The sequence below is a fragment of the Vulpes vulpes genome, chromosome 1, assembly GCF_048418805.1.
Source record: "Vulpes vulpes isolate BD-2025 chromosome 1, VulVul3, whole genome shotgun sequence".
In the NCBI taxonomy this organism is placed as follows: domain Eukaryota; kingdom Metazoa; phylum Chordata; class Mammalia; order Carnivora; family Canidae; genus Vulpes; species Vulpes vulpes.
This window is the reverse complement of record NC_132780.1, coordinates 74148272-74173878: the sequence shown is the minus strand read 5'-3', so window position 1 is coordinate 74173878 and position 25607 is coordinate 74148272. Positions and strand designations below refer to the sequence as shown.

Here is a 25607-nt window from a genome sequence, read left to right as displayed (position 1 = left end):
TTATTTTCTTAAGCCTGATCCTCATAACACAGAATGTTTGGGCAACTCTTCTTTGGATGTAGACCTGATAAAAGCAGGAGCACAGCCCGATCACAGAGCTGGGCCGCAGTGAAGAAGGGGGTCATGCTTCCCAGTTAGATATGAGCTTTCTCCAAACCACTCAAAAACACCGTCATTTAAAATGAAGTAAGCCACATAAAAGCCCCGCCCTAGGTGTATGGGATTGAGAAATGAGGTGCTCTACTGGAAGTCATTTTTTAAGTAACATTCTAAGAAATGTATCATCTGCAGGGTGAGTTTTCCTCCCCTCGCCCACCTTCTTTGCAAGATGAGCTGGAACGACTCTGATTTTCTTTAACAGGGAAGAAACATTTTTTCTCATGATTACGTGTTTTGGTGTGGCGATTTCAACTACCGCATTGATCTCACTTATGAAGAAGTCTTCTATTTTGTCAAACGCCAAGACTGGAAGAAACTTCTGGAATTTGATCAGCTACAGCTACAGAAATCAAGTGGAAAAGTAAGTTGTGCTCTTATGATAGGTCTCAACAGCTTTTCCACTCTGGAATAACATCGAAACATTCAGTAGACTCAGGCATTGAAGTCAGAGAAACGTGAGCATGTGTTCACACACACATCCTGGTCCCCCTCCAACGGGCTGCATTCAGGGCAGGTGTGCTCCTGGTGGGAATGGCTGTCAGTCACTCTATGGAAAGCTGGTGAGCACAAAAGCCAGCGTAGGAGGTGATGGCAGCAGAAGACTCCCTGCCAACACCAGAATCTGTGCTCTGCAGTTGGAGGGTGGGTTTGCTGTCTCTTCCTCCTTCGGACATCACAATGTCAACCACCGAGTGACACTCAAAGTACTCTATTTTGGTGAGATCTCGGTTTCTCATTGGTAAGCACACTAGCAAGTTATAACAATACTGAATATGCTTTATATACCAATTTGGGTGGATAATCCTCAAGACCATCCTACAAATTAGGTATTACACCCATTCAATAAACAAAAGAACTTAGGCCCAGGTCAGATGAGTCCGAGGTCACACAGTGAGTACACAGAGCCATCATGCCATCCAAGACTGTCAAACTATAGAGCTCATATTTTATCCACTACATGACCCATGTGCAATTTTTTTAAGACTTTTTTTTTTTTTTTTTTTTTAGATAGAGAGTGAGTGGGGGCAGGGGCAGAGGGAGAGGGAGAAAATCTCAAGCAGATCCCCACTAAGTGTGGAGCCCAATGCCAGGTTGATCTTACTACCCTGAGATCATCACCTGAGCTGAGACCATGAGTTGGACGCTCAACTGACTGAGCCCCCCAGGCATCCCACCATGTGCAGTTTTTTAGTGACTCCTTAGACCATGACATAATAGGAAAGATTCAGGTATGGGGTCTGCCCTCAGTTCTTCACAGTCACACTGGTCAGCTTCCAGATGACCCGAAGCTTATGTTCTCCACCTAATACTGTTTGCTCTTTTCAGTGCCTGTTAGCTTCATAGCACCTGCACTCCATTTACCTTTTGAAAATGTGGCTGGTTCAGTGCGTGGAGCTAGGAGAGTTAAGGTCTCTCCTACAGCCAGATTCACACATTCTTCGAGATGTTCTGTTCACCTCCCACTCAGCCCTACCACGACATCGCTGAGGGGTGGCCGGATGGAAAAGTAACCACAGCATACCTCGCTAGAATAGGTTTTTCTTTCTTCCTCCAACCAGTGTTGTCCACATCCTTCCACAGATGCACAGAGAGAATTAGGTGTCTGTTCCAGGGTCTTCTCACAGCACCAGGGCTGGATCTAGAGCTAACCAGAAACAGTTCCATTTCGGTCCTGCGCTTCTATTTTTAAAGATTTTATTTATTCCTGAGAGACCCAGAGATAGGCAGAGACATAGAGGGAGAAGCAGGCTCCATGCAGTGAGCCTGATTTGGGACTCGATCCCAGGACTCCAGGATCACGCCCTGAGCCAGAGGCAGACACTAAACTGCTGAGCCACCCAGGCGTCCCCCTGCGCTTCTATTTACTCAATTCATTTAGTTAGCAAATACCAACAAGGGCCTTTTAGGTATGCCCAGGCATGTACTAGGTCTGGGGCTGAGTGGAGGGGCCCCTGTGATACTTGCCTTGTGCCTTCCACTGTCTCTGGGGGCACTGACGAGGTGACAGTTGGACATCGGGTCCCCGAGGTGGGTGGGAGTTCCCAGGGTGGTGCGTCAGTCAGTGGAATCAATAATCATCCCTCTCTTGCTAATTAAATAGCATACACATGTTCACTTTGAGACATATTTGCAACTATAATGTTGATTTTGTGTCTTTTTAGGAATGGGGCACTTGGGAATGTGCTTCCTCATTTTTTGTTTTTTGCATACTATATACAGAATCTAGAACCAAGTTGGTCTTGGTCTTTTCTCCTAATAGATTTTTAAAGACTTTCACGAAGGCGCTATTAATTTTGGACCTACCTACAAGTATGACGTTGGCTCTGCTGCCTATGACACAAGTGACAAATGTCGCACCCCCGCCTGGACAGACCGGGTCCTGTGGTGGAGGAAGAGGCACTCTTTTGACAGAACAGGTGCGTGAGATGTGTGCACATTCAGAGCTGGTGGAGGGCGTGATCGATAGCGTAGAGGGGAAGTCTGCACATTCATTCAGCACAGCGGTCTGTGGTATAAATAACAACTTTCTTGATGACCCCAAATGATAGAAAAGTCATTCCATCTATTGGCCCCTATGCTTTGGAAGTTGTGCTTTGGGGAGCTCCCCTCTGGCTCTTCCTGTCCCTGCATCACGGCTGCCACCCCCCGCAACACCACCCCATCTGCCTTCTGTTCTGGGTGGACAACAAGGAGAGAGGCCACGGCTCTTCTGGTCCAGTATGTCTCCCCTTGCCCACACATGGCACTTTATCCCGACTGTTTGCTTCCACCAAACTCTTACCTGCTCCAGGCTCCCAATTCGGAATTGAACAGGAGCCAAACACAGGAAAGAAGAGCTTTTTCCTCAGTTAGTGGTCAAGTACATTTTGAATTATTTGTGATGGCCAATTAGGAAGGGCAGTTGAGACAGAACACCTAGACGTACAACAGCTCTGCTTTCCTGGCAAGATGGCTGCAGAGATTTCAAAGCCAGGGAATCACGTCATTCAGATCAGTCTTTGGACATCTGTGGGCATCCCTGGGGCACCGAGAGGCCAGGATACAGTGATGGCCTCAGCCTCGGCTTTGCCTACATAAAAGGTGCAGACTTCCTGTGTCCCTGTACCCCTGGGATGGGAACCCCACAGCCACGATGTCTGCTTTCCCACTCGGTTTGTCCACTGGGGAGGCCACAGGCATCACTGGATAATCTACATAGATTATCTACCCCAAGGCAACTCCACATGGTTTCCGGTCCAGCAGGTTAGAACAGATGAGGGTGAGACAGGTGGTGGTCTGTGCCCGAGATCCCTGTTGTACAGCTTCCTCGGTCCGCATTCCCATATGTTGATACCAGTTTGTGTTGTATGTGGGTCTCTTGATCGGAATCCCTGTGAGTAGCTGAAGAACTCAACCTTCTAGACAACGATGTAGATGCTGACAACACAGTCAGACATTGCTGGTCTCCTGGTGTGCTCAAGTATTACGGCCGAGCAGAACTACAAGCATCTGATCACAGGTATGGTCTTCGCTGCGTCAGGCACATTCTCCTGTGCCGGGATGAGCAGCGTCTGCTGCTCCCCACAGAGAACAGATGTGTTGTCCCCCTCGGAATGCATGTGTGCACACATGTGAAATATAGTAAAGAACCAAGAATAGCATGACCAATAGCTGTGTCCCCACCACCAAGAATGAATCAGTGTTAGTATTTTGTACTAAAAAAAAATTACATCATTCATGAAAACTTCAAAGATGCACCCTATACTTTTGTCATTTAAATTCCTAGAAATGATGTCATTGGGCAACTTGCTTTATTGTTATTTAATATCTTTGAAATACAGTCATGTCGATATTACAGACCTGGCTCGTTCTCTTGTAATTGCTGTCCAGTATTACACTAAATATATCCATGGAATTTACCCATTCACCTACTGGTGACATTTTTTCCTAATATTTTATTATTACAAATGCCATAGGGTTTTCAAGTTTGGATTCTGAGTTCTTAAATGCTCTGAGCTATTAGTTTGGCCTTGCATATCTTGCGTTAACAACAGAACACAGCAAAAGGGTTGGTCAGCTCAATGTGCACTGGCACCAGCCACAGAGAGAGATTGGTCTTCTAGAACATCTTTAAAGAGACAGAGAAAATGGCATTTTCGGGTGGAAATAGGAAGGGTTTGATCTTCCCACGACTGCTCCCAAAACTAGCCTATCAGTTTCGACTTCTACAAGGAAAGAAATTAGGAGAGAGAGTTGATGAATAGCTGGTCAGCCAGTAGGTCTAAATCTTTAGATATCCTAAATTCTTGAGAAAGCTGTGTTGCAAATACATACCTAGAAACCAACCTTGGGAAATCTCCAGTTATAGGATTTTCAGGTTTGCTAATTCAGTGAGTGTCTTTAAGAAGCAGTTCACTTAACAAATATTCACTGAAGGGCATTGTATACTAGCCCTGTTCTTGTATACTGTTCACTGAAGATTAACGGTGAACAAAACAGACAAGACCACATTCTCATGGAATTGTCTAGTAAGGACAGACAGACAATAAACAAATGTGAAAAAAAATAGTAATAAGAGTCAGACAAGGGGTTGGTGCTCTTTTATACCCAGTGTTCAAGGAAAGCCTTTACAATATGATGACCTGAAAGAAGTGAGTTGAGCCAGAGGGGCATCAGGAGGAGAGCATTCCAGGGTGAGGAGGGAGGCAGTGAACATTCAGGAATTGAGAGAACAGAAGTGGAGTAGAAAGAGTAGAGGAAGTCATAGGAAATGGGCAAGAAGTGCAGACCATCTGGAAGAACCCTGCAGGCCACAAGAATACATTGGGTTTTACTAGGGCTGAGGAGTGGCATTATCTGATGAGGTGTTGACAGAATCAGCCAAAGAGAGTCTATCCCACTGGGCCAGGGAAGAAGCTGGTGTGGTAAGCAAGGGAAGAAAGAATCAGTGCCAGCCTTGGACCAGGTGGTCATGTGTCCCTGTGGTGGGTTCTGGATAGATTTTGCAAGTGGAGCCTACAGAATTGTCTGAGGGATTGGATGGTGTGTGTGTGTGTGTGTGTGTGTGTGTGTGTGTGTGTGTGTGTGTGTGGGAGAGAGAGAGAGAGAGAGAGAGAGAGAGAGAAGGGGGAGTTTAGGAGGACAGAGCGGGGCGAGGGGGGATTTCAGGAAGACCCCAGAGTTTGGCCTGAGCAACCAGAAGGATAGAGTAGCCTTCACTCAGCTGGATTGCTGGGAGGTACGGATCTGGACACACTGGTTTGAAGTGCATCTTAGACATTTATGGATTTTTCTGATTAAAAAAACAGAGCACCTCAGTCATTGACAGGGAAAACCTATATATGCAAACAAACCCTCCATAGTTCGCCTTCTGAGACAGTGGCTGCAATGGTCTGTTACGTGTCTTCTGTATTTTCCATGCATGTCAAAAGATCTTATACCAAAATGGTAACCTTCATGTGCAGCTCTGCATTATATATAAATGCATATAAAAACATTAGGATTATACTATGCAGACTTACATTGCCTTTTTACTTACTACATTCATATCTTTAAATTAAACTTTTTATGTGGAGGTAATCAGAGATTGACATCTGATTATAAGGAATAATACAGAGAGCCCAGGTCCCTTTTCCCAGGCCCCGCAGTGAGGAGATCCTGTCCTGTAGCATAGGGCCATGACCAGGATAGCGACAATGTCACTGTCAAGATACAGAACATCTCCTTCACCACAGGGATGCCTCCTGGCGCCTATCATAGCCTTGCTCATTTCCCCTGGTCCCTAACGTGTCTGCCGCTGCTTTTTCTCCCTTCCCATCATTTCGTCATTCCAAGCATGTTACATAAATGGCATCAGAACTCGGGGACTGGGTTTTTCCTGCCAGCCTCATTCTCTACAGATCCGTGCAGTTGTTCTGAGTATCAGTAGCCTGTTTGCATTATCACTGGGGGTGCTGCCCGTGTGCACCTGCTTTCCTCAGCGATGCTTCCCGTACAGCACGTGCGGCTTCTCCCAAAAGGTTTCCTGCCAGCTTTTACAACTACTCACTTGGTGCACATCCCTGTGTCAGATTTTCCTCAGTCTTCTTTTTCCTTCTAAATGCAAAAAACCAAAAATCTAACAATGGTGATACAAATTTGTGGTAGGATAATATCGGTTATCACTCACATCTCCCCATTTTCACAGTGTTCCCTGTTTTTAAAGGTCACCATCCTATGACCTACTGTTTTGTCTTCTGTTCTGTTTCCACTTAATACTGTCTTATAAATGTCTTTGATGAGATTACAGAATCTTCATAATAGAGGATTTCCTAAATTTTTGTAAAGAAAGTAAACCCATCCCTATATCACACTTGCAATCACGATTGCATTATTTCCTGCTGGCCTGTTTTCCTGGATATGTCAACTAGAGTTCTCCAACATTGTTCTTATTAGTTTTATAATATATGATCATATGGCTACACCATAACCTCTCATGTATGGGGCAGATAGATTGTTTCCCCTTTCCCCTTTCAGCAACAGTGCTGTAATAATCATCCTTGTGTATAAATCTTTGTCTGAATCTCTCATCATTTTCTTAGAACAAAGACCTGGAATTGAAATTAGTAGGTCAAAGGAGATGGACATCTTTGAGATTCTTTTTTTTTTTTTTTAAGATTTTATTTATTAATTCATGAAAGACACAGAGAGGCAGAGACACAGGCAGAGGGAGAAGCAGGCTCCCTGGGAAGAGCCCAGTGAGGGACTCGATTCCAGGACCCCAGGATCACACCCTGAGCCAAAGGCAGACACTCAACCACTGAGCCACCTAGGCGTCCCCATCCTTGAGATTCTTAACACCAGTTGCCAAATAGCTGTCCAAAAAGCTTGTTCCCCTAGCAGAGGGAGAATTCACACTTCTCTCCATCCTCAGCAATCTTGGCAAGTACCACATAAGAAAAAATCTCCGCTAACAGGGCACTGTTTTCTCTAAATCATCCTTTAGGTAAGAATGCCAAGACAGTGCTAAGGCTGGGCAAAGACAGAGTCGGAAATCCTAGGACAGGACAGCCGGGCTGCAGGTGCTGAGCCAGGGCCACACCATGGGTCATTGTTGTTCACTCTTGCCAGTGGACTCTGGGGGTCAGGACCTACTCAGCCAGTTAACCATCACTCATCTTCCCTTCATGTCTAATGCAGACCCGTGCTGGCGATCGTGGAGGTGGAAGTTCAAGAAGTCGATGTGGGTGCTCGGGAGAGGGTGTTCCAGGAAGTGTCCTCTTTCCAGGGCCCCCTCGATGCCACTGTTGTAGTCAACCTCCAGTCGCCAACTTTAGAAGAGAAAAATGAGTTTCCTGAGGATGTACGCACAGAACTCATGCAGACCTTGGGCAATTACGGGACCATTGTTCTTGTCAGGTAACTAGGGCCCCGGCTGGCACAGGGTCCTGGGTGCATGTCGTGTGCATTCTGGCCAGGACCCATGAGAGCCACCGAGCTGCTCTTGGTGTTGACTTGGCATATCTCACTTATTCCAGGATCAACCAAGGGCAAATGCTGGTGACTTTTGCAGACAGTCACTCGGCTCTCAGCGTCCTGGACGTGGATGGTATGAAGGTGAGTCATGCTTGGTCACTCATGGAGTGGGGGGCTGCTTGTTTCCTTGGGCTTTTACATGGTCAAGGCATCTCTTCACCTCTTCCTTAAGGTGTGGACTCCACAGAAGGGCAGGCAATAGCACTCTTCCTTCTGGTGTCTATTTCTGGTGTCCTCATTGAGGATATTAGTATATCTAATGTCTCCCTGGCCACTTGCAGAATTTAGGAGGAAGAGCAAGTTTTAGAGGGCAGATCCCACTGAGTCACTGGGTCCATCTTGGCTCACACCTGCCGGTGGGAGAGCACTGCAATCATTTTCTTTAGACGGTTTATTTTGAAATACACAGGATACAGATATTTCCCATTTTGATAATATCCTGGTTTTATACTCACATGGGATGAAAAGCTGGAAGTGATAATTCAACTTTTATTTTGACTGAATGTGAGCTATCATGATCTTGCCTGAGGTCTAGATTCTCAACTTTTCTTAGCAAAACATGAAGATTGGCCTGCTTCTCATGCATGAGTTTGAGCGAGATGCCCTTTGAAAGCGAAGGGAGTGGTTCTGACGTCTGCATTCATCCTCAGATGGCCACTCTGTCCTCACAGGTAAAAGGCAGAGCAGTGAAGATCAGACCAAAGACCAAGGACTGGCTAAAAGGTTTGCAAGAGGAGATCATCCGAAAGCGGGATAGCATGGCTTCCATGTCTCCCACTGCCAATTCCTGTTTGCTGGAGGAAAACTTTGACTTCACAACTTTGGACTATGAGTCAGAGGGTGAGTAGTCACTTAAGTGACCAAGTACTCCAGGACTTCTTGGTCATTGTGGCGAGGTCAGCAGGCAAGAAGTTCCGACAACCAGCATGAGATTTTCTTTTTTTTCTTTTTTTTAAGATTTTATTTATTTGTTCGTTTGTTTGTGAGAGACACAGACAGAGAGGCAGAGACATGCAGAGGGAGAAAGAGGCTCCCTGTAGGAAGCCCAATATGGGACTTGATCCCAGGATCCTGGGATCATGCCCTGAGCCAAAGGCAGACGCTCAACCACTGAGCTACTCAGGTGTTCCCCAGCATGAGATTTTCAAGCCCCCTTCTAACACCTTACGATTGCAGAGGGCCCTTTGAGTGCAAGCATTTATTCGTCGTGCTAAGTTGGGGCAGTGTGCACGTCTAGAGGTGTCGCCTGAAGGGGTAAATAAGACCTGGAGCCATCTGACATGATAGTGAGAACAGGGCTTTTGAGGATGTCTGGGCTGTGGGCACAGTCCCGTGTCTCAGGTATGAGTGGAATTGGGATCCTGTACCTGTTGACACGTGGGCGCCTCTGGGCTGCAGGAAGCTGTGCCGCAGACATCCTGATGCTGAGCTGCAAGCCCAGATATTGAAACAGACCCACTGGGCAGCCCAGGAGGCTCAGCGGTTTAGCGCCGCCTTCAGCCCCGGGCGTGATCCTAGAGACCTGGGATCGAGTCCCACATCAGGCTCCCTGCATGGAACCTGCTTCTCCCTCTGCCTGTGTCTTTGCGCCTCTCTCTCTCTCTCTCTCTCTCTCTCTCTCTCTCTCTCATGAATAAATAAATAAAATCTGAAAGAAAGAAAGAAAGAAAGAAAGAAAGAAAGAAAGAAAGAAAAGAAAAAAGAAACAGACCCACTGCTGAAAGGCTCTGCTATGTACCCTGATGGTGTGCTATGACATTTCCTTCCCCTAGGGGATATTCTCGAAGATGACGAAGACTATTTGGTGGATGAGCTAAATCAGTCTGTGGTCTCAGATGGTGAGATGGGGGCGGACAACCTTTCTGAAGCCTCCACAGCAGCGGTGCCTGCCAGCAAGTCACCTGCACTCACTAAAAAGAAGCAGCACCCGACGTACAAAGGTAGCTTGGCCCCTCCTTTTCTAAAAAGCCTCTGGCATCGAGTCCATTCTTTCTCTCAACACCAGGACATTACGTGATACCACGAATCAAGTGCCCACAGCCCACCCTAGAGCTAAAACAACAAGTCATAGCAAGTGGGTGGAAACCGGGTTTTGGGCCTGGATCCAGCTACCACCACACCAATTTTCTGTAGTGCTTTTTTCTTTTTCTTTTTCTTTTTTTTTTCTTTTTCTCTCTCTTTTTTTTTTAACCACTGGTACCCCTATAGCACACAAGATCTGTAGTAATTCCTATTTCCTCTGTATGTTTAAATGGCCACCGCTCTGAACTGGTTTTACATTTCTAATTCTGTTTTTCCTCTCCAAAATGTTTCTCTTTAAATCCCATGAGAGACATAATTATTTTTTTATTGAAGTATAGTTGGCATACAATGTTATATTGGTTTCAGGTATACAACTTAGCAAACCAGTAATTCTATATGTTACGCAGTGCGTGTGGTTATCATCTGTCATCTTATAATGTTGAAAAAAATATTATTGGCTATATTCCCTATGCTACCTTTTTCTTCCCTGTGACTGTTTTGTTTTATAACTGGAAGTTTGTATCTCTTAATCTCCTTCACCTATTTCCTCCACTCCCACTTCCCAGTCAACCACCAGTTCTCTGTATGTGTTTCTGGGTTTAATGGTTTGTTTGTTTTTGGGTTTTTTTTTGGCTATTGTTTGTTTTGTTTTTAGATTCCACATGTAAATGAAATCATACTTGTCTTTCTATGTCTGATTTATTTCACTTAGCGCACCCTCTAAGTCTGTCAGGTATCTAAGTATCCATCAGGTCCTGAGTGCTGGTGTATGGTTATATTCATATAACACATTATTGTACATTAACATACATTAGCATCATTCTATCATTTGAGATTGAGCAAAGAGGGACTGAAAGGCCTGCAGATTGAACTCCAAAGTCATAGGTTATATGGTATAATGGCCCTTCTGAATAAGTTTTAAAACCTGCTGGCATTTCATAGGCTGGAAAGTAGGGTAGTCCCTGCTCTAGCCTCAGACTGCTCCAGCCACAAGTGCCTTCCAGCTGCTGGTCACTGTGTTCCCCCTCCCCCACTGGAAGAAAGCTGTGCTCAGCAGGTTCGGGAGCTTAGAGTATGTCAGGACCCTTTGAGCTCTGGCTGAGAACACAGAACATGGTGAAAGTGAATTGAGATGCTTCCCAGGGAAGGTAATTTACTGGGAGAGGTGCAGACACCTCTAAGCCCTTTTGACTGTACAGTGGTCCCAGAGGTGGTTAGTAGGCTGACTACATTGAACCAGCAGAAGCTTTTAAACTTACAGGTTGCTGAGGCCCATCATAGAGATGTGGATTTGGCAGGGGTGGGCTGGGACCCTGGAAATCTGGCAGGTCACGAAGCTCCTTGGAGGACTGAGATGCATGGCTGCGATTGGGGACTGCTACTGGGAAGCAGCAGTCTTCATCCATGCATCGAGGTGGTTCTGTGCCCTGCACATCCAGAGGGCTCCTGCCCTGGAGTAGGAGTGGCTGAAGGGACACGCTTTTCAGATAGCAGGCAGTCCTTTTCTGCAGGAATGGCCATCATTCAGGAATCCTCCCAAGCAGAGTGCACACATGCGCTCAAAGGCCTCTCTGAATGAAAAACTAGTAGAGCAGCATGAGGGTGCTTGATGGTGAATGTCAAGAAGGCATGTCCATGATGCTATGGGAGTTCAGGCATTCCCATTAGAAGGAGAAGCCTGCCTCTTCCTAGCTCCAAAATACATGGGCTTGAGCTGTTGGAAATGTGAGGGGTGGAGTGTCTGAGCCAAAATAAAATGAGTCAGGCTGTGTTGCAGTAGGAGAGAGAAGATCTGAAATTTTCCTGAACTTAGGTAATAAATCAAAGCAGTCACCTCCTCATGCCCCTTTTAGCCTTAGTTAGAAGGTATTTGCAGGACAAGTCAAGAGGCAGTGGGTTTTGGAACTTGGGGCTTGATGGATGAGCAAGGACGCTCCATACTAGGAGCTTGCCACTGGATGGCAGGCAACCCTGCTGGCAGAGGCAGAGAATATCCTAAACTTCCAAAACATCTGTCCTGTTTGTTTGCTTTATAAGGTTTTACTCATTTATTCACGAGAGACACACAGAGAGAGGCAGAGATGTAGGCAGAGGAAGGCAGGCTCCCTGCGGAGAGTTCGATGCGGGTCTTGACCCCAGGATCATGAGCCAAAGGCAGACACTGAACTACTGAGTCACCCAGGCACCCCAGCTGTCTTGTTGTAGAGTGAGGAATTAAAACTGGGGTACTCTGGTCTTCAGCTGTCTCCTCTAGTCCTCTGTGTGAGTCTCCTTCATTATTTCAGAAGGAAGTACCCCTACACTTGGAAAAATTTCTCTCTCTCTCATGTCAGGACCAGAAGGCTGGTCCACAGTTCATCTCATGTTCCAAGCAGGCATTGGGTGCCCCCGCCCACCCACCCTCCCATGTCCACAGAGAGGGGGGCCCTGCCTCGCGGGGAGCCCCCCTGCATGGTCAGCTCCGCGCAGACCCAAGTCTGAGGCCTGCCTCCCACCTCACTCACCTTCCGCCATGTCCTCCAGATGACGCTGACCTGGTGGAGCTAAAGCAGGAGCTGGAAGCAGTTGGGGATTTCCGGCACCGTTCTCCAAGCAGGTCTTTGTCGGTTCCCACTAGGCCTCGGCCACCTCACCCACCGCAGAGACCCCCCCCTCCAAGTAAGACTTTGCTGCTTTGGGCTTGCCACCGTGCCTGCTGGGAATAACCACCCATTTCCTGCCACTTGACACCCGCCTCTGGGTCCCCCGCCTTCCCCTCCTCAGGCTCTTTTTTGTGTTGATCTCAGAGAGAGTCCAGTACTTTCTGTTTTACCTCTTCTGTTCACTCCTCCCTCCACCCTAAAAGTGCAGTCAGACACAGAGATCTTTCCCTCAGGCTTTACTTCCCAGTTGGGCTCCTCTTGGCTTACGTCACAAGAGCAATTGTTTGGCAGGCTGGAAGCATGACTTTTTAAGCATATTCTTTGCTTTTCTGAGTTAACACCCAGAGAACAAAATGATAAGTAAATAAAAAGTAAAATTTACGTCATATTGTGGAAATTTGCAAAAACATATAAATATAGAAAATGAGATGTTTAAATTCACTTGACTGTCTACAAATAACAATTGTTAACCACGAGACTTCTAGCCTTTTTCTAATTGCATACATCTGTAGCTACACATGGCTATTTAGTTTTTACAAAGCTGGTATCCATGCTCTTTGGTCATTTGTCTTTCATCTAATGTCTGTGTCATTAAATATTCCTTTATTTTTTAGATTTTTTTTAAAAGATTTTATTTATTTATTCATGACAAACACAGAGAAAGAGGCAGAGACACAGGCAGAGGGAGAAGCAGGCTCCATGCAGGAGCCCAACAATGGGACTCGATCCCAGGTCTCCGGGATCATGCCCTGGGCTGAAGGCGGCGCTAAACAGCTGAGCAACCAGGCTGCCCTAAGTTTATTTATTTTGAGAGAGAAAGAGAATACATGCAAGTGGGGGAAGGGGCAGGGAGAGAAAGTCCCAAGCAGACTCCTCATTGAATGCAAAGCCAATGTGGGGCTCGATCTCATGACCCTGAGATCACGATCTGAGCTGAAACCAAGAGTCAAACACTTAACCAACTGCACTGCCCAAGTGCCCCTAAATGTTCTAAAATATGATTTCTTAATGACTCTAAGTATAATTTAATATCACTTATTTCCCTGCTTTGGGATTTTTTAGATTTTGCCTACAAACCACTTTTAAAATTGGCTCCTAATAACAGTAGTGTATTTTAAACCACTTAAGAATAAAGATTTTTGTACAGATTTAAACTGCCCCAGGATGTTAGATTAAAGTTTGCATGCAAATAATCCTTCCCAGAGAATAGGCACAAACTGTTTGAGAATCAAAAGAGAAATTTAATATCAACCCTGTGAATGCCCACCTGCCATGCTGAGCCCCTAAATGCATCTGTGGTTGGCCTGGCTCTCGGCTGGCTGGGAATTGGCCTCAAAGCAGCCGGTGACTTCACTGAGATTGAGACTCTGCCCTTGTTGGTTTTCCCAGCTGGTTTAATGGTGAAAAAGTCAGCTTCGGACGTGTCCATCTCCTCTGGCACCCACGGACAGTACTCGATTTTGCAGACGGCAAAGCTTCTGCCGGGAGCACCTCAGCAAGCAGTGAGTTCTTCTGAGTTCGGCCTCAAAGCAAAATGGGCCAGCATTTCAAACCCAAAGGATCTGCCCCATGGTTCATCTTCAGCCCCTAAGATTGTGTGGGATTGCCACTTTTTTTTTTTTAAGATTTTATTTATTTATTCATGAGAGAGAGAGAGAGAGAGAGGCAGAGACACAGGCAGAGGGAGAAGCAGGCTCCATGCAGGGAGCCCAACACGGGACTCGATTCTGGGACCCCAGGATCACACCCTGGGCCCAAGACAGGCACCAAACTGCTGAGCCACCCAGGGATCCCTGGGATTGCCTCTTCTCAGCAAACACAGACTTAAATCTCTTTACCCTCTGCCTGCCTACCTGCCAGCTCTGTCTCAAACCCAGAATTCAGGAGCAGGTCTTAGAGAGTTTCTACATAGTTGTACAGAGTGTTAGAAAATCCTATTTGGTGAAAAATCCCATGTGTCCCTGCAGGGTGGGACTGCTGGTTTCCAGACTCATCTGCTTCTTTCTGATGCGCACCTTTGACCTTGGTGTGCAGAGCAGTGCTCAATAGAAGGCAAAGTAGGAGAAATTCAGATCAGTCCTCTTGAAAGAAGAGGCTAAAAAGAAGAGGGGTAACAGGCCCTAAATAATTTAGCACGGTTGCGGAACAGTAGTAATAACCACAGTCAGGGAGGCTTGTAGAAGTAGAAAGTTCCAGAGGATGGCAATGAGCCGCTGAGGAAGACTGGAGGTGGTGGTTGGTGGAATGGAGGTGAGAGAGGTGAAGCCAGGGTGCTGGGTGGAGGCGAACCATCCCAGGAGGCTGGGGCAGATGACACGTGTGACAGCAGGAGAAGGGATGACCAGGCCTCAGTGGTTGATGGTGGTGAAGGCAGGTCATCGGTGGCAACCCAGAGGTTTGGGTTCAGAGGTAGAAAGATGAAGAGGTAGAAAAAGCACATTTGAGGAAAAAGTGGAAGGTGTTTTAATAACTGTTGAGCTGTGGGGAAAGTGGCTTCTGATGAGGCTTTCTGGCTTTTGCCTGATTAATGAAATAGTGATTTATCCACTTTACAAAGACCTGTAACCACCCAGTTTGGGAGAGGAGGCTTATCAGCTCTGAATTATTGCATTCGTCTTCTTGCTCTGAACGTGCTTCTGGGGAAAGGAGGCTTGAGGGTTGCGCTCTGTGTTGGAGTTTGTGTTTAACTGCCGTCTGAAGGAGCGCCGTGCACCTCAGGCTTGCAAGCTGATCAGTAGGCAGGGAGCGCACCAGGTGAGCCTGTTTTCCTGCCTGTGTTAATAATGCCTTTCTTCTTGATTCTGTGCTGAAGCCCAAAGCCAGGATGGGGATAAGTAAACCCTATAATGTCAAGCAGATCAAAACTACCAATGCTCAGGAGGCAGAAGCAGCCATCCGATGTCTCCTAGAAGCCAGAGGAGGTGAGCGTTCTGCTGGGACTTCCCGTCTGGTCTTTTCTATGCATCTTCCTACTAGAAGGGGCCTCGAATGAAAGTAACTTTTCCCCCCTGCAGGCAGTATTAAATTGGAAACACCCTTTAGCAACACTTTATAAACTTCCACTAAATGTTATTGTCCATTTGAAATTACATATTTAAAATTCAGTAAGTATATAGAAGTAGCCCCAAGATTACCAAGAAGTGCTTTAAGGGAGAGATGGAAATAAACAAAAATGAATTTTAGAAAAGGATAATAATGCTCCAGGCACTAACTCATTTTGCCAGCTCCATAAAAAGAGGTAATTTGGGACACTTCCCTATTTTAGGCACAAAACCTACTTTTGAAATCAGCAGCAAGTATAAATTCTTTACTGTCAGGCAGGGACGTCTTCCTCACCATACTACCTGTTAATTTTTTGGTGCTGTTATTTCACTTAACTCATGTTAATCATATTAATCGTAATCACATTCAAAATTGCTGGTGCTAATATATTTTAGGGGTTTTTTTTGTATTGATTTCGTACAAGTATCTCTTTTGGAGAGAAGAGATCATGCCTGCTGAAACACTGTAGCCAATCACTTGCTGTCTATTTGCTTTTAGGCAAGATATGTAACTTACTTAGAATCCCAAGTAACATTGAAGGAGGGCATGAATTAAGAGGTCAGGAAACACTCTTGTAGGATAACACTATCTTGAGTGGTTTCTGTTTTTATTTAAAAAAATAAAATTGTGTGGCTGAAACCACCCACGGGACCACCAACTGATAGAAGGATACAATGTAGTGTAATCATAAAACAGAATATTATTCAGCCATAAAAAAGAACTACTCCTATGTATGCTTTATCACAGGTGAACTTTGATAATATTATGCTGAGTAAAAGAAGATAAACACAAAAGGTTATATATTATATAATTCCACTTATTTATTTATTATTTATAGAGAGTGGTGGGGGAGAGGGTGGGAGAGAATCTTTTTTTATAGGATTTTATTTATTCATGAGAGATAAAGAGAGGCAGAGACATAGAGGGAGAAGCAGGCTCCCCGCGAGGAGCCTAGTGCGGAACTCGAACCCAGAACTCTGGGATCACACCCTGAGCCAAAGGCAGACACTCAGCCCTTGAGCGCCCCCTTAGCTGAGATTTTGAGAAATTTCAGATAACCTCCCCAGAGAAATGCACAGACATAAAACTTTGCGTATGATGTCTGGGCCTCACCGATCCCCCGTGAAGAGCATCCCTGTTGAGAAGGTGAACATGAGATGCTGGGGGCTAAACCTAGCTGGTTGGTCTTGACAGCACTCAGAAGGTTGGGGTTTTTTTTAGAAAAAAAGGAAATCCATTGCCTTAGCACGTTACTCCTTAGTGTGTAGACTGTGTAAAGATGAGATCATGCAGCGGATTGCCCTGTCCTGCCCGCCTCAGCCGTACCGCTGTGTGTTTCAGGCACCCCAGGCGAAGCCCTAAACGCCCCGGCCCTGAGGGACCAAGGGCCTTCCAAACCAGAGCCCCCTGTGGGGGCGGCCCCGCTGCTGCCCCGTCGGCCTGCACCCAGAGTTCCTGCCATCAAGAAGCCAACCTTGCGGAGGACGGGCAAGGTAAGAAGCTGCAGCAGAACCTCTTCCTCCCGAGGTGCTCCCGTGTCTGGCTAGAGGAGGCGCAGACCCGGCCCCATCCTGGAGGAAGCTGCTTGGCCACCGCTTCCTCCTCCTCATCCCCGCCGCGTCTTTGGCTCTAGCTGAGCAGAAAAAACGGGGGTTTCTCCTTGTGATGAAACAGCTTTGGAGGTATCACGCTTCCTAAATGCTCTATCCGAGCCCCCAAGAGGAGTCACTGTGGGAGGCTCTCCTCCAAGTGCTCCGGAATTCCCCATCTGCGAAACTCCGTGTCATGTGCACAAGGTTTGCCTGTGTGCAGAATTTCACGTGCACTGGAAAAACAACCACCAGTTCCCGGATTAGCGGTGTAGACGCGCCGTGGTGTGGACAAGCTCTGGTGCGGCCTCCTCCGATGCTGGGGTTTCGACAGCTTCTCTTGCCACTTTTCTTGCAGATTGTTTTTTGCTCTCCCTCTCAAGCTTCTCAGCCTTGCTTGCTGCTTCAAAGACATGAGTTTGTCAGGACAGTAGCAGCCCAAAGACTGGCACCTATAGAGACATCTGGATCTTCCGTTTGATCTCGGTGTTCTCGTAACGGGACCGTTGGTAATGGCTTGGCTGGCCCTGCAGTGACTGCCGTTTCCCAGCCGTAGGAAGTGTGCGGTGTGGCTTTGACGCTTGCTCTGTGTTTTCTGCATCCACCTTGCCCCACTTGGGGGGCAGACTCACGTCTGTCCGTCTGCCGTGCCTCCTTGCAAAGCAGACCCCTTTCCTCCTCCTTTTCCCTGTGCCTGCTCCATCTTTTCTTCTAAAAGCCGGGGCAGAAATGGATTTATTTTCCCAGCTGCCGCACAAGAGTTTCAGTGAAAGTCTGGTGGAGAAGGGATGGTTTCTGCAGTTTGTTTTCCAAAGAACCCGAGGAAATGCTGAGATGCTGATGCTTTAAGATACTAACGGCTCCCTCAGTACAAAAGCTCCCTTTTGCACCGCGCGGTGGTTTTGTTGATAGTGTTGGGTTGGAACCAAGGAGGTGACATTCCTGGGTGAAATTTGCCATCTAGTAATTTCAAATATCAACGATTTAAGGAGCACACTGATCCATCAGGTGTTCAATTAGCTTCATGCCCCAACAACATAAGTTCCCCCCTCCCGGCATGGTACACACTGTATTTTCCAAGCTATGGCCTCCGAGAAGATGGTTTTCAGAGGTTCACTTTTAATAAAGGGAGAGCATAACTGCATTTCCTAAGGTAACAGAGAAAAGACTTGTTTCAGAAAATTTGCTGTGTGGCCCTGATTTTAAAGTTTCTGCTCCTATTTCATTGGACCTACTGGTACTTGATAGACGGGTGTCCCTCCTGCGCCCTCTCCTTCCTGCTCACCCTCTCGCACCCCAGATATTCTCAACTCTCGAATTTGCTGATGTCAGCTTTGACCCATCTCTGCTACCCTGCTGACACCATCTGGGTGCTGACTCCCGCTCCCCCACCCCAGTGCCAGCTTCTGATTGACTTTGGCTCTCTGTCCTGCCTTTCCCTAGCCGGAGTCACCAGAAGGACAGTTTGGGCAGCAGATGGTCCATTTCACGATCGGGCCCCCAGAGACCAGCCTTGACACCCCTCCTCTAGCAACCCCTCCTGTTCCCAAACCAAGGACACTTCAGCCTGGGAAGGGTGCCGAGAGGAAGCCCGCACCAGAAGACGCCCCTCCCATGGCAGGAGCCGCCCTGCCGCCCCCCCTGGAGGTGCCACCTCCCGCACCCCAGGCCCCCCCGAGGAGGAGGAAGAAATCGGCACCCGCAGCCTTCCACCTACAGGTGCTGCAGAGCAACAGCCAGCTCCTCCAGGCCCTCACCTGCAGCACCCCAAGCAGCGACTGGCCCCCTGCACACCTGCCCGACCAGGGTGCACTTGTGCCGCCACTTGCCAGCCTCAGTGCTTCCTCTGCCACGAGCCCCGAAACTGAGGGCCCCAGGGAGACCCAGGCAGAGGCAGCCTCCCTTCTGGGTGACTATCAGGATCCCTTCTGGAGCCTTCTCCATCACCCTAGCCTGTTGAAGAATACCTGGCTTTCCAAGAGCTCTGACCCACTGGACTCGGGGGCTCAGGGCCTGGAAAGAGCACACACGGCCCCACTGCACCCACTGCAAGTTGCTGCCTCGCCGGCCTTGGAGCTGCCCCTGGAGCACGGACAGAAAGATTTCACCGGCTGGATGGCAGTCAGTGACAAGGACAAGAGGACCGTGCTGCAGGTGTTTGACCCACTGGCAAAAACATGAGGGGGATGCTTGGACAGCCACTCTCTTGCAGAACGTGTGCCTTCTGCCCTCAGGCATCTCTCGGCCTTCTTGGGGAGAAGCCCCGAGCCTTGGCCTCACCCCGCTCCCCCTCCATGGAAAGAGACCTCTGTTTAAAGGCACACTGAAAAAAAATCTGTACTTCTGTCACTCTTGTGTAGTTTACAGACATGGTGTCTCTTAGTCAATAGATGATCATTCAGTCACCACGATATGTTTAATTCCAGGCTCGTGCATTTCCGTTTCCTTGCAGGGGCATGAGAAGCCTCTGTTTAGATTCGAGGTATGGATTTGGGGAAAGGGAATCTGGCTGATAATGTCCACGAAATTCTCTCTCTCTCGTTGGATTTTTAAATGGTTTTTCAATTTATGTGTGTATGCGGTGTTCTTTTTAGAATTTTGTTTGTATTTTGCAGATTCGGTATCACTTTTTGGTGATCCACCTGAAGGTTGATGTGTAAACTTGAAAGATGGTTGGGACCATTAAGAGCTGTACCTGGCCTACTGTGACACCAGGTTAAAAAACAAAGCCAGAGTTGAAAGCAGCAAACAGATCAACCAAATGACTTGACTGTACATTCCCGTGAGCCCTTGTATTTATGTACATGTATAGTAACCTTGGTTACGTGGGAGATGGTGTCATACACTGTTTTGGTTCTGAAGCATATACTCTTAGCTTAACCGGAGCTTAAGCTGGTTAGAGACTCCTACCTACACCACATCTTAGCTACTGCATGCCCCATAAACTGCTGCAGCCTTGAGCCATGGTGTACTAGTTAAACCAGTTTTTATATACTGGCTCTTTCCTATTAAAGGAAACCTCATGGCTTCTTTCTCCCCTTACATTCCCTACCGAGTATAAGCACAAACCGTGAAAATTCTTACTGGCACGTAATACTGTCCTCATTGTTACATTATGAAGAATATTTAATTTAGCCTGGTCTGCCTGGCTCAAGATGGAAAGTATCACCTGCCTCTGTATATAGGAAATTCCAAGGCAGCAGTTTTGAGTTTATCTATCTGTTTACTAGGTTTATTTTTTTGTCTATACATTTTTCTATACATTTGCAACACCACTTCTTGCCTCGTCGGTCCTTTAGAAAGACGTCACCATGTGATCTTACATTTTAAGAATAATGTTGTAAGGCCTAGAATCCATTTGAAGCAGATACTATATTTTTGCCAACAAGAAATTCACTGGTGAAATATTAGTTTGCCACATACCATATTTAGTTTTTAGTGTCATAGAATCATATAGCAGTGACTCTGTGTTATCCATAATGTGACCAGAGAATTCCTGCACTAAATGCTAATGGTTAGGGTGACAGTCATCATCCTGCCTGGGCAGGATACCACTCTCTTTTTACCTCTGGGATTTCAGAATTATTTCTCATTGCCACTGTCAAGATACACTGCAGATACAGTGTACAGATACACTGGCACTCAAAACAAAAAAACCACAACATGTATCACATTTCATTTGAAAACTGATAAAAAGATATTAGTGACCCACAGGGATGAACATATGTAGTCAACCAGTCTTAAAAAGATGGAGTTGATGGCCTTAGCTGATGAGGATCCTTTCTGTAAGCAAGGACTTTATATCCTGTTTACCTCTAACAAACACGAGTAAACAACATCATTCTTGAAGAGTTAGCAGAAGAAAGAATGCAAGATGGGTAAACGGCTTGGAGAAGTTAAATAATTTGCCAGGATTCACATTGCTATTGAGGGTTCAATTGGGAATGGAATCAGAGATTTCATAATTCAAATGTTCTTTCCTCTGTCACTTCTTTTTCCCACGAAAAAGGAAGCGAATTTGAAAGTAGATATGTATAACACAACAGTTGCTTGCAAAGCTGGAAATAGGCCTAATTATCAGGTTTCTTCTTTGTTCTAGATGCAAATAGCCAACAAATGGGATAGTGAATGGAAGTTTAATTAAGAAAGGTGCTCATCACACAGGTAGCTCTTAAGAATCTGACATTAAGTATTAATACAGAATTGTGTTGACCTCGGAGGGCAGATCACAGTAAGAATTCAAAGTAGTTTAACATAAAGAATCGAACAAATATTTGAGTGGGGATGTTCATATTTAGTAAACCCCTAGGCTGGATTTTGAGGTGATCATATGTAAGTTTCACACACCAATATACTCTTTAAAAAGCCGATTGAAATTGCCTTATTTAATTTCTTGATCAGAGCTTTACTGAGCTAGTAAGTTTCCTAGGTTAGCAGCAGAGTTGGTTAAATATTCTGGACAATGAGCAGCTGCCATCCTGGGGATTCCATTCTGTGGGTTTTTTATTTTTGGTTTTTCTGTGTGCCGCCCCCAGACCCCCACCCCACAGGCCTTGCAGTTTCTTTCATTACCATTCTGTAAGACAGGACATACAGTTCACTGTGGAGAATTTGAGGCACAGAGCTTTACAATTCAACATTGTCTCTAGGACCCCAATTATATTCCCTTTAACAACAAAATCTCCGACTTCTTGCCTATTTTAAAAATTTGTTCCAGTAAATGACTGAAATTAGGACATCTGCTCAAGCAATTCCTGTAAAAGTTAAAAGTTGTTGAATTTCAAGACACAATGGAATTCTCCAGATGTAGAAGTACAAGCAAAGTAATGCATTAAAAATGTTTGCTTTATAATAATTTTATCAGAAAGCTACAAAAATTATTTATTGGCTGACTAGCAATTAAAACTCTGTGATGTTTATTTGAAGTGATAATTTGTACTGCAGTTGTAAAAAAAATGCCTATTAAATATTTTGTCTTTTTTTTAATTTGGTTTCTTTCTGGATATGAAAGAATATTGGAATACCTTCTCTATCATGCTTTCTATTCTGGATAAAACGTGGTTATTAGTTATTCCTCTGAGTTTGGGTTTTGGGTTTTTATAAATGGCAAAAGTGAGGGCCAACATCATCTTGCCGAGGGATAGTTACATAATGTTAAATAACAAACCATTGCTCTTGCTTCCTTTAATTAGTTTTTCTCAAGGGGTATTTCAATTTTATTGGCACTTTCAAATTACAATGGGATTTATATAGCCTTTCTATTTTGGTTTTTTTCCTGTTGATTTAAAAAATATTTGTCATTAACTTAAACTTTACGCCTTTTTTCTTTTTAATTTTGTTTTCTTAATTCCTTTTTTTTTTTTTTTAAGATTTTATTTATTCATGAGACACACAGAGAGAGGCAGAGACACAGGCAGAGGGAGAAGCAGGCTCCACGCAAGGAGCCCAACGTGAGACTCCAGGATCGCACCCTGAGCCGAAGGCATGCACTAAACCACTGAGCCACCCAGGGATTCCCCCTTTTCTTAATTTCTTAATTAAAAGTGCTAGATTCCATTATTTTCTCCTGATTATAGCCTTAACTGTGCCCCGTGTATTTTGGCATAAAATATTCTCTTTCTCATTACTTTCAAGATTAATTTGCTTTTATTTTCTCCTTCATCCAAGGGAGACCAATTTTCTAATAGTTAAGGGTTTATTTGGCATTTAAAAATCGTTTACTACTAATTTTTTGGATTATGACCTGAGAATATGGACTAGATAAACCTTTTTTTAAAAAAATAAACCTACTTTTAAAAATTGATTAAGGTTTGCTCTGTTGGGCAAGTGCAGGATTGATTTTTAAAGTGTGTTCAATATAGAATAAAAAAAATTTTTTAGTCGTAGGGTACAAAACTGTGTGTGAGAGAGCGCAAGAGTGAGATTTGATTTATCAATTCCGCCTATACCCCAAATGGAACAGGTCTTTTCTAATAAGGCAGATTTAGGGAAGGGGGTATAAGGTACATAGTTCTCCAATGCAATGGCCTCCCACCTTCCATTATTCTTACCAAAATTCCTCAGGTTTTGGTGAATTAATGCTTCTCAGTTTGTTTAAGTCTTTTGGTCAATCTCTATACATGTTGAATAATTGCCTTTACTGATTTTGACTAGTTGAATAGATGCCTCTCTGAGAGATACCCCTGTCCTCATCCTGCCGTTCCAGAGCTGCTACCCCTGAGCAGTCTATTCTGTGCCACTGGATTACTTGTTAATCTCTGTGCCAGTACTACATTGTCTTTTTCTTCTTTTTTTACTAATTTTTTTTAAGTCTTCATTCTATTTAACTTTGGTATCTGGTAAAACAGTCCTCATACCTCATTCTTTTTCTTAAGAGAATATTGGCTATTCTTGATTCTTTGAAATTGCATGTAAATTTTGGAAGCAATTCATCAATTCCATTAAAAAAAAAAAAACCCTATTGGAATTGTTTAATGGGAATGCATGGAATAGAATAGACCTCTTTACAATATTGACTTTTTAATCTAAGAGCATAATATATTTCTTCATTTAAGGATTTTGTCATTTCACAAACTTTTAAACATTATTTCTAAATATATATGAAATCAGAGAGAATAGTTTGAACCCTCATATGTCCATCACCAAGATTTAATAGTAATTAATATTTTACTGTATTTGCTTTATATTTTTCCTTTAAAATACTTTAAAGGAGGAATCCTGCTTTGGTGACATTTGATTCCTATTGTAAATACTTCCAATATGTATCTCTAAATAACACTTTTTAAAAAGATTTATCTAAGAGAGAGAGAGAGAGCACACAGGCAGTGGGGAGAGGTAGAAGGAAAGGGAGAAGCAGACTCCCTGCTAAGCAGGTAGCCCAATGCGGGGCTTAATCCCAGGACCCTAGGATCATGACCTGACCCAAACGAAGGCAGACACTTAATTGAGCCACCCAGGCGCCCCTCTAAATAACATTTTTATAACCTTAATACTGTATCTACAATTCTTACTTTAAATTCATTTGCCTTTTTTTGGTGGTACACTTAAATATGAGTTTTTTGTGTATGGACTGCATCAATCTTGTTAAACTCTAAATTCTAACTGTTTACTGTATTTTGGTATGCCTTCTACACCATCTGTATACTATACTGTGTCATACCATTATAAGATATGCCATATGTATGCTATTAAGAAGGTGCTATGGCTTGAATATTTGTGCTGCCTCCAAATTCATATGTTGCAATCTTAACCCCCAGAGATGGTATTAGGAAGGTGAGTATTAGGATGGTGTTAGGAAGTGAGGCCTTTGGGAGGGGCTCAGGTCATGAGGGAGGAGCCTTTGCATTTTGTGATCAGACTTCTTATAAAAGAGACCTCACCGAGACCTCTTGCCCTCTCCACATGTGAGGACACAGCATGAAGATGCCAGTTATGAGCTGGGAAAAGGACTTCCACCAGAATGTGCCCACATTGGTACCACGATCATGGACATACAGCTTCCAGAACTGTGAGAAATAGGTGTTTATTGTTCATAAGCCACCCCAGTCTGTGGTGTTTTGGTATAGCAGCCCAGACTAAGGCTTCCAACTTAATTATGATTCTTCATTTATTGAAAGATGCAGTCCAATTACAGCGATGTTAAAATAATTTTTAATGTGTCTTAAAACTAATAAAATAAGATCTCTGTATATTCTTTTGCATTTTCTATGTAGAGAAGTGTATCCTCTGCAAACAAGTTATGTTTCTCGCTTTTCCATGCCTGTGCCATGTATACATTTTTCTTGCCTTATGGAGTTGACTAGAACATTTAATTTAGTACAATGTTAAAAAAAATGTTGGTGACAGGCATTTTCCTCAAGTTAATATTTTTGCCATTAAGTATAATGCCTATTGTTTTTTGTTCTTTAGACACCTTCTTTATTAGGCTAAGGAAATTCTCTTCTTGGATCACTAAATTTATCTTTTTCATGAATAGGTGAATTTTATCAGACATGTTTAACATGTATAGAAATTATTATGATTTTTCCCCTTTTAGTTCATTAATATGGTAATTTTATTGATCAATTTTCCAATACCAGACAACCTTGCATTCTTGGTATAAATCCAACTTGGACAGATCATGTTGTCTTTTAAACTATTACTGGATTTAGATTGTCAATATTTTTGTCTAGGACTTTTGCAACTATGTTTGTAATTGAGATTCTCTTTTTTGTACTGTCCTTGTTATCAGTTACACTAACCTTTAAGTTGGGGACTATGATCTATTAACTGGAAGAATTAAATATTGAAATTACTTTCTCCTTAAATTTTTGGTAGAGTTCACCAGTAAAGTCAACTGGGTCTATAATTTTTTTATGAGAAGATTTTTTAAAAATCACTGATTCTGTTTCTGTAATAGTCATAGGAATAGTTTCTGCTTCACAGGTAAGTTCTCTACATCATGGATAAGTTGGGTAAGTTATATTTTTCTTGGAATTTTTTATTTCATCTAAAATTTAATAATATTGACCTAAAAGTATTCATAATATCCTCTCTTAGTGTTTACATTATAGTAATAACTCCTTTTGATTTTAATACTGGTGAATTGTGCCTTTTTCTCTTAACTGGTTTCACTGGAGATTTGTCAATTTATTAGCCTTTTCAATGAATCACCTAGTTT

At 44.4% G+C, this 25607-nt stretch overlaps 1 protein-coding gene across 5 annotated transcripts in view; it reads left to right on the top strand.

Moving 5' to 3' along the window:
- The window catches only part of SYNJ2 (synaptojanin 2), a 98838-nt gene extending 76904 nt beyond the window's left edge, over positions 1 to 21934 (top strand). For 2 of the 5 annotated variants that reach the window (XM_072767117.1, XM_072767113.1), the window contains exons 16-27: positions 362 to 520; positions 2420 to 2576; positions 3541 to 3658; positions 7318 to 7536; positions 7656 to 7734; positions 8325 to 8493; positions 9426 to 9593; positions 12199 to 12333; positions 13707 to 13819; positions 15130 to 15238; positions 16701 to 16852; positions 18392 to 21934. In XM_072767117.1, the coding sequence (XP_072623218.1) occupies positions 362 to 520; positions 2420 to 2576; positions 3541 to 3658; positions 7318 to 7536; positions 7656 to 7734; positions 8325 to 8493; positions 9426 to 9593; positions 12199 to 12333; positions 13707 to 13819; positions 15130 to 15238; positions 16701 to 16852; positions 18392 to 19129 (2316 nt within the window). In that variant the 3' untranslated portion in view covers positions 19130 to 21934. Of the gene's footprint in view, positions 1 to 361; positions 521 to 2419; positions 2577 to 3540; positions 3659 to 7317; positions 7537 to 7655; positions 7735 to 8324; positions 8494 to 9425; positions 9594 to 12198; positions 12334 to 13706; positions 13820 to 15129; positions 15239 to 16700; positions 16853 to 17306; positions 17545 to 18391 lie in introns of those variants that run through there. The other 3 variants (XM_072767126.1, XM_072767123.1, XM_072767131.1) reach the window with 2 other exon arrangements.
- The last annotated feature ends 3673 nt before the right edge of the window (positions 21935 to 25607 follow it).